Below are 18,076 nucleotides of genomic sequence, written 5' to 3' on the forward strand. Positions count from 1 at the left end.
GAGTTGAAGTGAGGAACAAATATAATTTGTGGCTCCACTATTAATTATCCAAGTATCATCAAGAGAAGAACTAAGGGCAATACCTGCAAAATTAGTGAGGGGACAATTTCTACCTCATTGTAGTATTGCAAGGATTTGTTCATATTCCTCTTGTGTTATTGTCGCAGAAGATGCAATGGTTGGTCCTTCAATTTTGGAACTGGAAGTGGGTGGTTGCTCAAATAACACAGTAAAACTACGTGGTTGAGAGCAAGAAGTTTGTGAGGAAACATTGTTATTATGTTATGGATAACCGTGTAACTGGTAACAATTTTCTATAAAATAATCATTTTTACCACTGTGAGTGCAGCGAACCTTTGGACAATTTTTTTTGTCCGCCTCTATGAGGAGATGTCTATCCATTTCCAGGTTTTCCAGGAGTTGGAAAAGAATGACATAATTTAAAATTTTGACGATTTTTGCCTTGAGACACAGCTAGTGCAAACCCTTCATTTGAGGTAGGTGTCGAAACAGAGATTAATCGTTGTCTCTCTTCTTGTAGTAATAATGAATAAAATTTATTCACTTTTGGCAATGACTCATTTAACAAAATTTGACTCTGAATGGCTGAGTAGCTGTTATTGAGACCCTGCAAGAATTGCATTCCACAATCTTATTGCAACAAATGTGTCACTGTCTTAGTAGCTCCACATGAACAACTTGGAATGGTTATATATGATGTCAATTCATCCCATAAAATCTTTAAATGAGTATAACTAATAGTGATGAAAAGATCTCTTTGTTTACAATCAGAAATTACCTTTTTTACCTCATAAATTTTTGTGCTATTGGGTTGGGAAAAACGTTCTTCCAAGTCCATCCAAATTGCCTGAGCTGTGTCTGAATAGATGATGCTTGATGCAAGTTCTAGAACCATTGAACGAATAAGCCATGAGGTAACCATGCCATTAGCTCGAACCCATTGTTCATGATTTGAAGAAGTTGAAGGAGGAGTTGGAATTGTCCCATCAACAAAACCCAATTTATTATTTGCCCTCAATGCCATACGCATTGATCTATACCAATTGTAATGATGATCTCTATTGAGTGGAGGTGACATAAGAATGGCTATTAGATTATCAGATTGATGTAAATTACTAGTGGAATCAGCCATGAAGAATAAAAAAAGGAAGAAGAGAGGAAATACAATTTAGAGACTCTGCTCTAATACCATATTAAAAAGCCAAAGGAAAGGAAATAATTTTTATTCATCATTTATTTTATAATGATATAAATATACAAGCTATTGTAATAATTATAAGAAAAAGTCCAAAATAAATGAAGGAGGATAGTAATTATCTGATGGAGTTGGTGGTAATTATTATGTCTATTTTAAAAATCATCGTTGCATGTCAAAAGTCATCATGGTATGTTATCATTGCGTTGGTGGTAATTATTATATTTATTTCAAAAATCATCATTGTATTTTTGCATGTGCTATGTAATTATTATGTTTGCCTGCCAATACAGTCTTAAATAGAATCGCTATGCTTCAAATAAAGGTACTTGCTGGGTGCAGTATAATTTTTAGATAATTCACATGTCCTGCGAAGTAATATTTGCTGGACCTTGCTTATTTTTCTTAGCCAGATCAGTAATGCGTCATATAAAATTTATAGATTCATCATTCACACGAAAATGGACGCTCGAACTGCTGCATATAGGATAATAATCAAATAAGAAGGTGGTATATATATTAATTTAAAAAATTCTTTACCATGTTTATCTATGACCGTGCAGAGGCCAATATTTTATTCCTGGAATCACCTGTTGGAGTTGGCTTTTCTTACTCCAATACAACTACTGATTACAAGAATCTTGGGGATAACTTTACATTTGACTTGCGCACACAAATTGATCTCGATGCATATGCATATATATCTCTTATCAAGGCTTTGATATTTTGACAATTGCATACGGTTATTATACGTAACATGTTATTTCTGATTTTCTTCAATGTATGTCTTTCTTTTATAGCGAACGATTCTTATACTTTCCTGTACAAGTGGTTTCTCAAGTTCCCATCATACCGGAAGAGGACCTTCTGCATTGCTGGGGAGACCTCCCTAGAATTATATTTATTTGAATTGAATAGTCATCCATGCTGAATATTGACTAAGAGCATGCGTGACAAAAATGGGTTTGAATGTTCTCGATGGAGAGAGAGAGAGAGAGAGCTCCAAAATTGACAGTAATTGGAGATGTGTACAAGAAAAATTAGAATAACCCGGCACACACCATTGAGTATTGAACTATAAATTAGTGATTGATGTTTTTGCCAGTCATATCTCGATGGTGACTGGTAGGTCCGAGAAATTTTTCATCCAAGATAATTCTGATTTTTGGACATAGAATTTTATTGATGACAAAAATTTCTAAGGAAAGCGAAAGAAAAAGAACGTTAAGAGTTATAGAATAGCAGCCATGTGGTAACGCGTGTCACAAAATAAATAGACAACACCATCACCTGAGCGGGTGACCTGAAGGTGTTGACACGAGAGAAGACTTTTCTTTCATTATACGGTTAGAGAAATTTCAGCGTATATAGGAGGAATTATATCTAATTAATATTTGTACCGCTGTAAATTCGTAACTATCAATTATAATTTAATTAAATATAACTACGATTATTCTTAAATTAAATAAATGCATAATATACATGTATTAATTGGATGTAAAATGTCTAGAATCTCTCAAAAAATTGAAGCGCTCGTCGACAAAGAACTGAAATGAATTTCAAACTGTCTCTTTTGCAAAACGGGACCGGCTGGATTTTAAAGGTACGAAACACAATTATTGTTCATCCAGCTGGAGGATGAATGATGGGGTAATAACGAATAGATCCCTTCAGTTTATGATTTCTCAAATGGGGGATATTGTTTTTCAATTTATATTAAATTGGTCCCTGATTTTCTTTTTAATTTTGAAATTACTCAATTATCCTTTAGTGTTAGCTTACGTGCCTCTCGTATTGTGATTTGTAATTGTTCAACCATCTCAATTGGGGGATATCAGGACAGGAACCTGTGTAATACAAATGAACATTCTATGTCTTTACATGATAAATCATAAAAACTTGTGGATCTACCTTTTATTACCCAAATTAAAATAACAAATTCAGGAGAAATATGAGCTGACAAATAACGTTGATCGGCCATTATTTTCTGCAATATGAAACAACAACGTAACTATTAGTTCAATATTTTTACATAGTACATTTGATAATATTTACATATATGACAGTGGTGGGAATTGCGATCTCAAGAAATTGACGATGCAAAAGCAGCTGATGCAAGAAAAATAAAACTTTAGAAAAAACTGAATCTAATTTTCGGCGGCACACCCATAACGATATTACTTTTATACCCAAAATTTCTTGAAATAGACCAACGAACCCGCGGGGCAGCAAGGCTTCTTTTGCCGTAAATATTGAAACAGTTGGCGACTGATTGGTAATCCTTCTTCGATCTAGAATGATGATGAAGAGGAAGGGGAAGCTGATTAAGCATAAGCTTTATTAACGGCTTGGGGTTTTGAAGTTTGAGGGGAATGTAAAAAGCCTTTTGAATGTCATCAATCATTTCAGTGTTGGAGTCATATCGATTTGAAGAGTGAAAGAACATCTGAAATGCTTTCATACAAAATAAGTGGAGCTGCTTGCATGGTCTTGGCAGATCACTGAACCCATCCATTAGAGCGTGTTCCAACAGCTCTTTCTCCTTTGCGGCTATTAACTCTCTCACGTACGCAACTGAATCTTCAATGTCTGCCTCAGGATTTTCCCTCAAGTATAGTATAACAGAGTTTTGTTTCCCGTCTGCTATTTCCTTCTGCAGATTAATTAATCACATCAGATTCAGTACTGATGAGTGTTTAAACATGACTTACATAGTTAGTTAGTTAATTGATTATTACCTGGTAGCTCTGAATGTCATTCAACAGACGGGGAACGAGCATTAGCAGTTTGGTTACGGTATCATACTGCGCTGGCCTGAATTTGTAATTTGGCAAGCTTGGGTTCAAGAAACATGAAGCTGTAAGAACTAGAGTGTGTGCAGCAATTGAGATCATTCCAGTTTCAAGGTACTCTTCCATCGATGGTGTGCGCCCGCTTTTGCTCCACGTTGCTTCCGTAAGCCACGAGGCAAACGTTTCATACCACTTCATAATTAATTCATATGTAAAACAGGCACAAATTGCAATAGTAATTTAGTGATTTCCCAGATAAAAATTATGCATATGTATGATATATCAACCGCGTATTAATGAAATTATTTGGATACATACAATGTCTTTCAAATCATTTGTTATATCTCTTCCTTGTTGCTGGAGGTGCTTTTCTGCAAGCTCGCTCAGGAGACTGTCGAGGGCACCAAAAATAGTCTTGCTATGACCACTCAACCCTTTACCATCCCATCTGCATATGTACAATTTTTTTTTTTTTTTGAGATTATTCGACATTCAATTTTGGGTGGGGTAACAATACCGAAAGATCAAACATATGGGGTCATATCATATTAACTGTAAATCTAAAGGGTCAAATTTACATAAAGAGCTAAATTTCATGAAACCCCTGATGTTTTCTATTTATTTATTTTTTTTGAAATAGTTACTGAGGAAAAACAAATAAAAATGGAAGGAGATGAAATAAGGATCGGGATTCTGTTGTAATCTGATCTGCTCTTTAGCAAAAAGGCCAAAGAAAAGGTAGCCTACCTTTTAACTGCATCAGCAAGACTTTTCAACTCATTCAAAGAACCTTCTATGTCGAAAAAATCGTCGGCCACAGTAATAAGTATAGCACTCTTTGCCAATATCAACCTTACATGTGAATCGTAAGGCAGTGAAACGCCGATAGCAGCAGCAGTAGCAAAATAACAATACGTAGTTTTTTCTCGACCAAATCCCATGTCACTAAGATTGTTGTCCCTAGACCACCTATCTCACGTAATTAAACAATATAAAAGTCATTAATTAATTAAGAAAATAATAAGACTGTCTCCACACAAAATATTCTCAAAATTTTTGTTCATATTTGACGAAATTAAATACCTCTTTAGTTCCTCCAGTTCTTGTTTGTATACCGACTGTCGAAACTCGTAGTTATGTATGGCAAGTTGCATTAATTTGTCATTATAGGAACGTGATAACCTATTTGAAGAACATATTCGTAGCAAGTGAGTTGCGCATACCGTTTAATTAAATATAATTACAGTGCAATTAATTTTCATATCTAAGAGGGCAAATTCACAAACCTATGGAAAGAGGCCTTTCCCATCCATAAAGCATTCATATCTTTTTCTTCAATCCACATTCTATATTCGAGATGCTCCATTCGAGTAAGCCATGGAAAGTCCAACTCATGCTCAATCTGCAGAATTGATTAATCATCTCTCTTTCAATTTTCTTGCGAAAATTATTAGTGACTGCATTTCAATTTTGGCGCAAACATGAAGGCTCATTTCAATATAGGAATTCTTTTATTTCATTTCAATTTTTACAGATACTTCATATATATATAGCGACCGGTGGTCCGTCACAGTTGGATAGGAAATTTCACAGGCCTATGTAGACTGCCCCTTTATCAGCTTTTACTTGGGCCTGACTTTAGGACCACGTGATTCATGAAATTCAGTTCAAATTAAAAGCAAATTTGTCCTACCTATATTTCAAATATTTTCAATTCATTTATCCATCAGATATTTAGATGATAAGATGGGTAAATAAACAATTTAATAAGTTGTGAAATTTAAGAAAAAGTCAAAATAAATTACTTCTCCTTAGTTAGGAAATTTCATAATTAGGAAAATGACATGAGACATTTCATTTATAGATAATTTTATGAACTATAGACATTTCATTTATAGACATTTCTATTGGACTGAATCAATCCAATTGAATAATGACATATCACTTTGGATAAAACATTCTAATAACTCGTACTTGAGAAATGCAGATTTATCTCTTCATCGTTGTGAGCGGAATTCAAACTTAAACATTTTTTTTCAATATACGAGATTTTATCAATTCAACTAACTATTTAATATTTCTTATACACATTTTTACTTTGACGCTGTAATATTGTTAATTGGGTTAATAGGATAGGGGATTACCACTTTCCGAAAAGAGGTGAACGTAACGTCATCCGGGCCTCCATTTCCTGTCGCCATAGTTTTCTCAAGTGATTTCCTTGCAAATGATCTTGCTGCTTGAAGTTCGTATTCTTCTGCGAACATAAGATCTGTGGCCCTATAAACATTAAGCATCACACTTGAAAAGTATTCAGGGTTCTTTTCAATTTCGTCTAGAATTTCCTGATTATTTAAAAACCAACAGAAAGTCCCTGGAAGAAAAAATCAGCTGGTTAGCACATTCAATTATACATACAACACCATTCAACAAGAAACATAAAAACAAATAACCGTATGCATACATGGTGATACACTATAACCATGCATCCGAAGAAGCTGAAACGCTAAAGAGTCTTTGTAGAGCTGTGTTGGTTCTGAATTTATTGTCTTTGCAGACAATTCTTCATTCTTGTAATTCCTGAAAATACAAAAAATAATTAGCTTAATTAATTAGACAATCGATTTTGAGGGCACGTTAACAAAATGGTACAAATTGATTTCTTAACAACACCTCCGTAGTACCTATAAACTTGAGCTAAAACGTCTTTAATCTCTTGGAGGAAATGCTCTGCTAACCCCAACCTTTGCAATTGATTAACGATGCAAAGCTTCATCAAATCTTCATCTATGGGGTACATAGGTGGGACTGCCCAGCTCGAATACAGATTATTATCAGAAAAAACTAATAATAATAAAACAATTAAAAAAATGAATGAATTTTTGTGATTTTATTTACAACAGATCGGCAAATGTTTGATTGCTTAATTACCTCCATGATCGGCACATGTTTGAACAAGAGATTGGAGGTAAGCTAAACACTTATCGTTCCCTGTAGCCATGTATGCACGTGCTGTGGCGGAGGGAGAGTGGAATAAAGAGCCGTCGAAACTCAGGTGCTTAGCTATTTGTTCTTGATGAGCATCATACAACGGAGGCAATGCTTCAAGATACGCTAATAGAGGAGGATAATGGTTCTTCCCCACAAGTTCCTCACTACAAAAATAATCAATTCATTAGCAGAGTGCATAAAAATTATTGTTATACTTATATATATGCTCTTTCATTAATTAAAAATTAACTTAATCAGTTATGAACATGCATGCAGAGCTGGGGAACCTGTCAAGAATTTGCTGCCGCTGGTATAAAATATCCATCACTGCTCCTCTTATTGGATGGGGAAAGACAATCTCTAGACCAACTGCAGAAGCAAGTTCGAGCATTGCAGGAAAAACAATAGCGAACCAACGAGGACGCTGCTCATAATTATTGTCTCCAACGAGCTTCTCCACATTTGCTCTGACATAGTCTAAACCTGAAATATGTACGTCAATTTTAATAAACTAGCTTGCTAATTCTTGAATATTTGATTTGCATTATTATTATTATTTGATTGATCGAGCTAGAGGTACACATGACAAGAATGAATGAAGTTCAGTAAGCCCACCATTTTGTATTTGATGAGGGTTTCCAGAATTCCAGCGTTTGAGAACAATAATGCAAGCAAGAGTTGCAGGAAGAGACTCAATGGTATTGTTACCATGGCCATCTAACTCTCCCCAGCTCCCATCTTCTCTTTGGTTATTAAGCACCCAATTCAAGCAATTCTCGAACATGGGTCTCGAAAATGGTTGCTCCGAATCTGGAATCATGGCTAACCATGCTGTGTCGTAAGCAGAAGGAGAAACAAACGAGTTTGGATAATCGATGTTCGAAAACATCCCTCCTTTGATCTCTTTAACTAATGCCTGAATATTGCAAAGCTGTGGAAGTTCCATGATGACTATTAACTTTAAAAAACAATAGGAATTTGAACTTCTTCTCTTTCAGTTGCGGTGTATCTAATGCTCGAGAAATTAATGCTATTTATAGAAGCTTGGCTAGTTGAGTAAAACGTGAGTCATGCACTATTTCTTAGACGTATTGCGTATGACTTATTTGCTTCACTCGTTATATATACGTGGATCGATTGTGATAGAGAAGACAAAATTAGTAAACTAGATTTCGGTCATAGGACAATTCGAAATCAAATTTTGATTATATAACAAAGAAATTTATGCATTAATGCTCAATAACATGAAAAAATAAAATAAAAATGAGCTTCAGAATAAGGACAGATGTGAAAACATCGAAATTTCAATCCCATTAATAAAAACAAATTTTATTGGCTGAACTGACAATTATTCGATTAAGATTTGTTTGTATCACATAATAATTTATACCAAAAAAAAATTATGCCTTTAACATTGCTCAAACATAAATATTTTTTTTTAGGTACAGCTATTATCCAACCATGATTTGGTACCTCATTTATTGTTTTTTTGTGATCCAACCATTAGATTCAACCCAAGAGTTACAAAAGCTATTTCAACAGCAAGGATTCAATTACTTGATTATTAATGTTGTACCCCCTCTTTTTTAAAAAAAAAATTATATGGAAATGTTAGTTTTCAAAATTTTTACACATAAGTCTATTAAAATATTTTATTATCGTTATATGGATTAAGGGTAATTTAGTAAATGAACATAATTAACTATTAAAAATATGGATGGATTATTTTAACTTGCTAAAATACTCTCCACATCCATTTACTAAAAATATCAATTGGCTTACAATATTGTAATCTTGTGTTTAGTATACAGGATTAGACAAAGTTTTATATAAGTTTTGACAACATTAAAATGAAATAAATAAATATTAAACAAGTACTTGAATGGTAATTTAAGTTTCTTTATAGAGTTTATAAATGCTATTTTCAAAATAATAGATTTCTCTATGCAAATTTGAAATTATATAAGATTACTTATACCTTATCACATATATAGAGCTGAGATAATATTGAGAAAAATATAATCTCAATTATTTACTTAATGTGAAAACAAATAAATTGTACAATATTTATTCTATTACTAAAATTTAAAGTTGTAAAGAATGGAACTTAGATTTAAAATTGTAAAGAGTGAATAATAACTTAAATTAATGGATTATGGGAGAATTATCTTTAAAATAAATTAAGATTAACTAACTTTTAAGGCTTCTAATATAATCTTTTTATCTCGTGTTGTTAACATAAGATACAAATTTTAGTGTAAAATTTTTATCCTAAAAATATCTTTAAGGTAAAAATATCATTATCATATGATAATTTGGTAGGTCTAAGTTGTGTTATTCTTAGTTTACTTGTTTATACCAAACACTATATTAGGATTGAATTTTACTAAAATAAGTCTATCCCACCATGTTTAATTGCATTTAGTAGGTTCTAATTGTTTATATCTTATTATAGAAAGTAAAATGCGGCTCCTTTGTTATTACATTGGTAAAGAAGAAAACATAAATACAATGAATATCTTTTAAGAGAAGCATTATTTTTATCAGATTTGTGTTTAAGAAATTAATTTAAAATCTCTCTATTTTTTTTATATTTTAGAAGAATTATACGTTTGAAAATGAATAAGTTAAGATTTAAAGAATGACAAATTGATTGAGAAGGAGATAGAGACAATGATTTTTTTTAAGAATTTTAAAATTATTATATTTAATTGAGGCTTATTATATAAAATTATTTAAAAATATAATTTTTATTATTTACAGAAAATAGCAGCGATTGTTGAAGAAAATGTCAAATAAATTTTTTAGAAATTTAAAATTATTATATTTTGATTGGGGCTTATTATGTAAGATTTTTAAATTTATAGTTTTTATTATTTATAGAAAACAATAAGGCTGCTAAAGAAAATGTCAAAATTGAGTGTTTGGTGCAACCAAGGCAACATAGTTTTGTCCCTTATATTTTTTACTCCAAAACATTAGATACGATAAGAATTTAACTAGATTTTAACATATAAAATCAGAATATTTATAATTTATCAAGAATTTTTATTTTATTTTCTTTAAAATCTATCTGTCAAACAGTAGGTTTTTTTTTCTTTAGTACGCTACCGTATTATCAAACAACGATTATGGACTAAAGCAAATCAATTCCACCAATATTCTATATATGTAAAAAAATAAGCCTTAAATTATCTAAGTTTTTTTTGCTGCTCACCCTCTCAAATTCTCGTTCTCGACTCTCAACTAATGATATTATTGTCATTACTATTTTCTTAAGACATAGTAAAACTAGACATATCACAGGTTACTGAATTTGCTCCGCCCAACATGCATGCATGGTGCGCGTGGATCGATTGTGATAGAATAGACAAGACAAAATTAGAAAACTAGCTAGGTCTCGGTCATAGGACGATTCGAAATCAGTTTCTTATTATATAATAATGACAGTGACCCACGTGGAATAACAATAAAATAAAAATGAGCTAATTAAGAATAAATGAACCACGTGGAAACAACGAAATTTCAATGCCGTTAATAAAAATAATCTTTTTGGGCAAAAGTGACAATTATTCGATTAAGATTTGCTTCTATAACGTAATGATTTGTACAAAAAATTTATGTCTCTAACATCACTAAAGGATTAGATATAAGAATTTAATTGCATTTTAACATTAAAAAAAAAATCAAAAGATTTTGTAATTATCAAGAATTTTTGTTCTTTTTTTCTTATTCTTTAAAATCGATCTCTCAAATACTAGATTCTGTATTTTTAGTATGCCGCACATATAATTAAACAAGTGTTGACTAAAGGAAACCAATCTCACCGATATTCTATATATGTTAAAAATATTCTATACTATTCTATTACTTATTTCTTTACTAAAATTTTTTATTTTAAGTTACATGAAATATAACTTAAGTAAACCGTAAAAATAAACTTCAAATTATCAAAGTATTTTGTTGCTGACCCTCAAATTTTTATTTTTGACTCTCAACTAAAGATAGATTAAGATTTTTATTACGAAGGTTAGATTGTCAACTACAATGTGTATGTATGTAGGTAGGTAGGGTGTGCGTGTGTAATTGGAAGTTTTAAATGATAATTAAGCAGAATTTTTGTAACAAGCAGTGCTACATTTTAGATAGCCTGAGCAAAAAATCATGGGTTGGCCCGATTAGGCCAGGCCCGTGGGCATTGGACCAGCCCTCTTGGACAAGGGCTAAAGGAAAAAAAAGCTAGGCCCTCTATTTCTTTTAAAATAAATCAATTTTAAAAAAGTAATAGGAAAATTTTAAAAAAAAAAGGAAAACTTAAATCTCTAGTTCATAAACCAATTATAATTCAAAAAACTTAAAATTATAATACTAAACCCTCTCTTAAGCGTTAATTAATTAAGAAGGTGCTTGAATTATAGAATCCAATATTAAAAAAAAATTAAACCTCTAAGTTTTTATTTACTTTATTTTCTTTATTTATTATTTTATTTTAATATATTTATTTTCTTTAATTTATTATTGATTAAAATAATTTGTTGATTATTAACTCATTTCATATTTCCAACAATTAAAAAATAAAAATTAAGTGAAAACTTAAACCTACAGTGCGCCCAACCTGGATTTACTCAGACTTGGATTTCAAAAAGACCGGCCCAAATCGGCAAACTCTCTATCTAGTCCACAGGAATGTTGTTTTCAATCTACGGATCCCTGAATACTAATAGGAGTCTGACAAGGTAATTTATTCGTTGCATGCATGCACACTAAAAGCAGAAGGAATCAAGAGTGGCTATCAGCTCATTGCTGAGGTCATAATTGAAATAGAAATGTTGAATTAGTGCTATTGCTAATTGTGGATCACGTGGTCCCCTAATTTAGTGCTATTGATCCTTTATCCGAGTTTTATCTTATGTAATGCTTTTATATACATAATTAAGAGAGATATATTTATTCTAAAAAAATGAGGATATCAGTAAAAATTAAAAAAATATATATAATATATTAACAGATAAAAAGAATATAATTTTTAATAAATTAAAAAATATATTTTTTAATATTTTAATGGTATTCTCACTTTAAAGATATCCTCATTATAGAAAGATTATTTTTATATATGAAAAATTTTCAATATTAAAATCAGGGATAACTTACACGTTATTACGTATTATAAAACATGATATTTAATTCTATACATAATTACTAGTTTTCATTGGGAAAAAAAAAAAAAAAACCAACCAAAAAGAAGGAGAGTATTATATACATAATAAAGTCATAATAACTTTAACAAAGCTCATACATGTAAGTTTGGAGAAGCAATTGTGTGGGACATACTACAGTGGGTCCCGAAGTGGGACATACTACAGTGGGTCCCGAAGTGGGACATACTAATAGAGGAGCATAGCCAATACACAAAGTCGTAATAACTTAAAAATGTCTATACATGTAACACGATACATAATAAAGCCATCGTCAATGCATAATAAAGTCATAATATCTTAGATTAAGTCTACGCATGTAACACGACACATGTTATAAAAATGATTGGAATTGAAGTTCGACTCAATATTATATTATGTATAGATTTTGTTCCTTGACGGTGGAGAATGAAAGTTGCTTCACAAATATTTCATTATGGATCTATCTTTGCACTGTTGTTTTGGTTGGCAATAAACTAAATATAAGCCTTCTCATATGAATCAATTTGGCCATGCATATTAATTACATATTTATTATGAGAATTTAAGATGATGCTCGTGTTCGTGTACAATATTTGTTTCACTTTACTCCAACAAATTATCATTCCATTAATGAAGCCATTCAATTTTCGAACTTCATACTGCCCACCGTTATATTGAGTTAATACATGGGGACAGGGTGTTTGTGCAGTGTCGTGCACGGCAGGGCGCTTAACGTGCTATCAATTATCAAATGGCCCGTACAGCTGCAAAACCTGTAAAATGGCAGCATTTGCATGAGATACGGCCGCAATGCCTGTAATATTATGTGGCATTACCCTACCTTTTATGCATTGAATTTGTGCATGTTCTGCACTCGCTTAACGTTTTCTCAAACGTCAAATGTAATCGTTTTCTTCATTGAGTTTGTGCATGCATGTTCTGGGCTTGCCTATCGTTTTATCAAATGTGAAATCTAATCGTTTTCTTCTTTTTCTCCTTGTAGGTCCCTCCGCCGAAAATAAAACTATGGCTAAAATTCGGAGACGTGTGTTATGGACCGCTCAATTTTGAGGCAAGAATGTGCAAACTTTGCCTTGATTTTAGAAGATTCTAACTATAGAACTCTTTTAACTTGTAAATACGTACCTGGGAACTCTTTACAGTGGAATGAGGATTCTCTAAGAGTCATGAGAATTCTCTAGAAAGAAAGATTCTGAAATGTGGTAAACTTCCCTATAATTAAGTTTGGCACTTAGCATTTCATTCAAGTAATTCCAAGCATTCTCTACACAATCAAGCATTGTATAATAATTATCTTATACGAACACACTCTTGTGAGTAATAAATTCTCTTCTCTTTGGTTCAATTGCTCTCTAGTTGTCTTTTTTTCTCTAGTTATTCCACAAGTATCCTAGTTTAACCAGTAAAAAGCTCAAGGCTTATTTAACAACTTTAAACGACAATTGTCTAAATATCGCATGAATGTGCTGCGTAAAATACTCATCTTATTCATTGTAGTAAATAAATTATGAAACTACCTAATGCAAGTGCATCTTTTTCAACCACATGATTATGGAACAGATTCTTATTTTTACATGACCTGGTGTCCACTGAATGAACAAACATGTTGTAGATAACCCTAATTTAAAACGAGGTAAAAATGGATAGAGTTTATATTGGATATCCATATAATACCCAATTGGACACTTAAAAAATATTTGTATCTCTATTCAAAAGGTTTTGAATGGATATTTTGGCTAGCTCATTTGAGCTAGATATATTAGATATCCAACTTGGATGGATTAGTTTACCATCTCTTTAGACGGCCCCTTTTAATATATGAGTGGAGCTTCTAACACCTCTTTGAAACTAATTATCAAAATAATCCCACCTTTTGCATTAAATTTATAATTGTTTCTTTAATGATAATTATAAAAGGAAGATAAAAGTTACAATAAAGTTTAAATAAAATTTACAATCATCTAGAATAAATTAATTAAATTTTAAACTTACAATTTCAAAATAAAATAATTATTATTATTAGGTAATTTATTTGTATATCATATATAAGGATTTAATCATTTAAAGACAAGTAGGATCCATGATTTATAAAGACATTTTAGTTTAATTAAATTTATTTTATCCTTTAGAGTTAAACTATTGGCACCCTCAATAATCCTTATAAAACCCCTCTCCTGTTACAATTACCTGACAAAATAAATTTAATTAAGCCATTGTATTTCTCTCTTTATAAGTATCTCTCTATAACTCTTTAGACCCACACAATTACACCAAAATCTTTTACGTTTTTTATTTCCTTACAAATGCTTTTGCATTATAATATTTTTTTAATTTTACTTAATTCATACATATATATAATTTTTGAGTTAAATATTTATGATTTAATCATTCAAAAATTAGTAAAAGGAAATACCTATTAATGGAGTTGGGTGGAAGAAACTTTTTTTTTTGTTTGGGGAGTGGGGGGGGTCCGAAAGAAATGGAAAATTGGAAAATGAAATTTTGGGAGTTAAAGTAGGTTTTGTCAAGAAAAGGGGTTTGAAAAGAAAGTCACAGGGGTGTTAATAGTCTTCCTCTAACTGTATAATTATGTTCACAAACTCTGGGGTCGTACAATGACATGAAAGGAGTGTAAAACGCAATATTGTTTATAATTGCTTGGGCTTATTCAGTTCAAAACTTTGAAGCCTGGCCATGTACGCTCTAGCTTGGTCAGTTGATCCAATAGTTGGGGGACGAAACGGATGGCGAGTGAAATTTATTTATTATTTTTGGGTACCAAATTCTTTTGATTTTTGAAAGGATAATGTTCGTTCATTCTTGTATTTTAAGCTAAGTACTCGTTTTTATATATTTTAAAAAATATTTTGATGCACTTTTGTTATTAAATATGTTACATTTTTGTCCTTACTTTTTCTTTACTTTTTAACAATCTAGAAACAATATTCTTGATATTAATTAATTTATCCATAAAAAGTTTCATTAGTAAATTAACCAATAATTATTTATTAGTAAATTAGCCAATAGATATTAGTATGAAAGAACTAATATTTTTTGTATCTTTACAATAATATTGCTAGTAATTATTTATAGATAAATTAATATAATCAATTTATAGAAATGTCAAATGTTCTTGTAACAACTAATAATTGTATATAAAAAATTAATTTACCAAATTAATCTTAAAAGCAAAATAATAACATAAAAATACATTAATTTTTATTTTATTTTTAAGCCAATTTGATGAATTAATATATTTTTTTCATTAACATCCTCAAGAATATTGTTGTAAGGATATTACTGTAAAATGAAAGAAAAAGTAAGAATAAGTAATATATTCAATAGTAGCGATGTCTTGAAGTATTTTTAAAATACAAAGACTAAACAGATTTTTAAGTTAAAATATAAAAACTAATGGAATATTTACCCTATATAAAAATATTTGTAAATTGGTATCCTCTCTTCAATTCTTTTTCCTTCCTTCAGTCTTTCTGCTGCTCGGCACCTCTTCGGTTCTTCCTTCTTTGCGAAGTTATGTTTATGTACCGGTTTATATAGTTTATAGACTTTGATGTATTGTTATTCTTGACACGAACGGTTTTTTTTTTTTTTTTTTGGGCACTATATTTAACATAAGCCATGAATTATATGTGGACTTTGGGCCATAGATATACAATTTATAACCTAGTCCATAAAATTTCATATTTTTCCACATATTTTTGGAATCGCTCGCATATTACATTCTTATTTGAATAATTGAATTTGATCTTCGCTCTTGATTTAAATTATATGTACCTCGAGTCTGATAATTCGTATTATCAGAGTTAATAACTTATGGCGTACTAGATCAAAATTCCCGACTTATATATGTGTGTGTGTGTGAAAGGGAAATTATTAATTATTCCTACTGCTTGTAACATGTATAATGTATTACTTACCTCCTACTATTTCTCTAATACCCAATCAGCCCCTTACTATCACTTTCGTAAAAGTCCATGTTTAGTATAGCTTATCCAATAATCATAAATATTTATTTAATCTCATAAGTTTTTATCAAAATTTTTATTATTATTTGGTTATTTTTTTAAAAGAGATTTGCAAATTAAATAAGCTATTTTTCCTCTATAAGTAAAAATTTAAATTTTGAGTTTTTGAGAGTAGAAGTTGAAAAGTTTTTTTTAAACGTTAAATAATGTAAAATATCTTCTATTTATTTGACAATCGTATTTTATTATTTTTATAACATAACTTTAAAAAACTTATCTATTAAAGTAATTTTATAATTTTTAATAAAAGTTCTCATTGACAATCAAATAACTAAAATTTTTTGAGTAAAAACTTTATTGATAAAAGCTCTACTAATAAAAACTCTACTTAAATTAGTTTTACTTGAAAAATTATACCAAAGGGAGCCTTTAAGTTCTCTTCTAAAGTTAAAATTGTATTTCGATTTACTTTAAATTCAAAAATTAATTGAGACAAATTTAGCACACCAAAAGAGTACTACCCGTAATTTTTCATTACAACCACGATCATATTTTAAAAATGAAAAATTTTCTTTACAAACCCTAAACCTAAAACTTTTACACTTAGCTCCCATTTTCTCCTTCTTTATCATTCTATATCTTCTACTCTCAAGCCTTATTCATGTGGCACTGATTGTTGATGATCGATGGCAAAAAGAAACATTGCCAAGTAGATATTTTCATAGAAGTTGAAATGATGCAAAAATTGAACGGAATCATAATTAGCTTGAAAAGTGAAATTGTATGCTGACTCCAAAATTTTTGAATGGTTTGTCAAAACTCAACATCATTCGTCATCATCTTCATGTATCAACATCTCCATTGAAACTCCTTTTCTACTCGAAAACTGGTAACTTAACTGCGGTCGGTATGCTATTACAAACTTTTCAAAACCAAAAAAGTAAAAATAATTTCTGAGAAAATCATAAGATTTTCAATTTTGGTGATGGAAAAAGATAGGATAAATATTTGAGCAACGATTTAATTCTTAGCATTATTGGTGGCAGCAATATATGTTTAATCTTGGAGTTGACCATTGCATATTGTGATGAGTTTTAGCAGTGGTGGCGTTAGTTTTTACAGGGAGTCTCGAAAGGGATTATAAAAAAAAATAATTTGATTTATGTGAAAAAAAAAATTAAAATGGAAGAAAAATATATAATTTTATTTTTTTGTACTAAAAACTTTAACTTTTAATATAATATACTTTCTGACATATAGACCTATTACTCACCTTGTTTACAAGGGTGAATATGTAAAAGAACAAAAATATGTTCTATTTAATGGAAATTCGGGGGTGACCAAGTATTAGAAAATTAGTAGACGATTAAGTGGTACATACTTCAAAAAATAAGAGTGTCATTAACATTTTTCTGTATTTAATTACGGAGGATTTTTTCGAAATATCGAGGCAAAGACAAAGTAATTAAGCATAGTACAAGAGGATAAAATGTAATTCTCGTTTCCTCTGTCTTTTTAAGTGAAGTTAATTACACGGTAGGTTAGTAGCTATTTGTATTCTATTTTTTTTCTATTAGTATTATTTATAAAAAAAAAAAAAAAACTGGCTATATGTATTGTTAAAGAGTGCTTTCGTCCTCTTTCCGAAGAAAGGAAAATGTTTTAGGATTATAAAAATGAGTCAATAAGATATGATTCCTCTCTTTGTGATTAGGTGGTCTGTAATCAAGCTGTTGGCATAATAAATGACCTCTGTTGCGACATTTGCAAGCTTTCCCTTTCGTATCACTACATAAAAGAGAACAACACCTTCTTGTTCTAATCAAAATAATGTGATATTAAAAAAATCTTCTCCTCTAAATATAGTATGTGAACCACATTTTTTTTTTGAGA

At 30.6% G+C, this 18,076-nt stretch overlaps 1 protein-coding gene across 1 annotated transcript; it reads right to left on the reverse strand.

Moving 5' to 3' along the window:
• Window positions 1-3,290: 3,290 nt before the first annotated feature.
• LOC18053323 ((E,E)-geranyllinalool synthase) lies at window positions 3,291-7,983 on the reverse strand. Its single transcript, XM_024191335.1, has 12 exons — window positions 7,615-7,983; window positions 7,287-7,482; window positions 6,940-7,163; window positions 6,693-6,816; window positions 6,473-6,588; window positions 6,153-6,382; window positions 5,295-5,410; window positions 5,092-5,190; window positions 4,756-4,977; window positions 4,327-4,456; window positions 3,955-4,200; window positions 3,291-3,869 (listed from the first exon to the last, which is right to left on the reverse strand). Exons 1-12 carry the CDS (start codon window positions 7,943-7,945, stop codon window positions 3,348-3,350), a joined length of 2,556 nt encoding a protein of 851 aa, XP_024047103.1. The 5' UTR covers window positions 7,946-7,983; the 3' UTR covers window positions 3,291-3,347.
• Between the last annotated feature and the right edge of the window lie 10,093 nt (window positions 7,984-18,076).

The sequence above is a fragment of the Citrus clementina genome, unplaced genomic scaffold, assembly GCF_000493195.1.
Source record: "Citrus clementina cultivar Clemenules unplaced genomic scaffold, Citrus_clementina_v1.0 scaffold_2, whole genome shotgun sequence".
In the NCBI taxonomy this organism is placed as follows: Eukaryota; Viridiplantae; Streptophyta; class Magnoliopsida; order Sapindales; family Rutaceae; genus Citrus; species Citrus x clementina.

What these genes read in the sequence shown, in the direction of transcription:
- LOC18053323 (XM_024191335.1), bottom strand. Translation starts at nt 7,945, where the DNA reads ATGGAACTTCCACAGCTTTGCAATATTCAGGCATTAGTTAAAGAGATC. An exon ending in TGGTTATAGTGTATCACCAT is followed by an intron (nt 6,383 to 6,472) that starts GTATGCATACGG and finishes TTTTTCTTCCAG; the next exon opens with GGACTTTCTGTTGGTTTTTA. An exon ending in CTTGCTGATGCAGTTAAAAG is followed by an intron (nt 4,457 to 4,755) that starts GTAGGCTACCTT and finishes GTACATATGCAG; the next exon opens with ATGGGATGGTAAAGGGTTGA.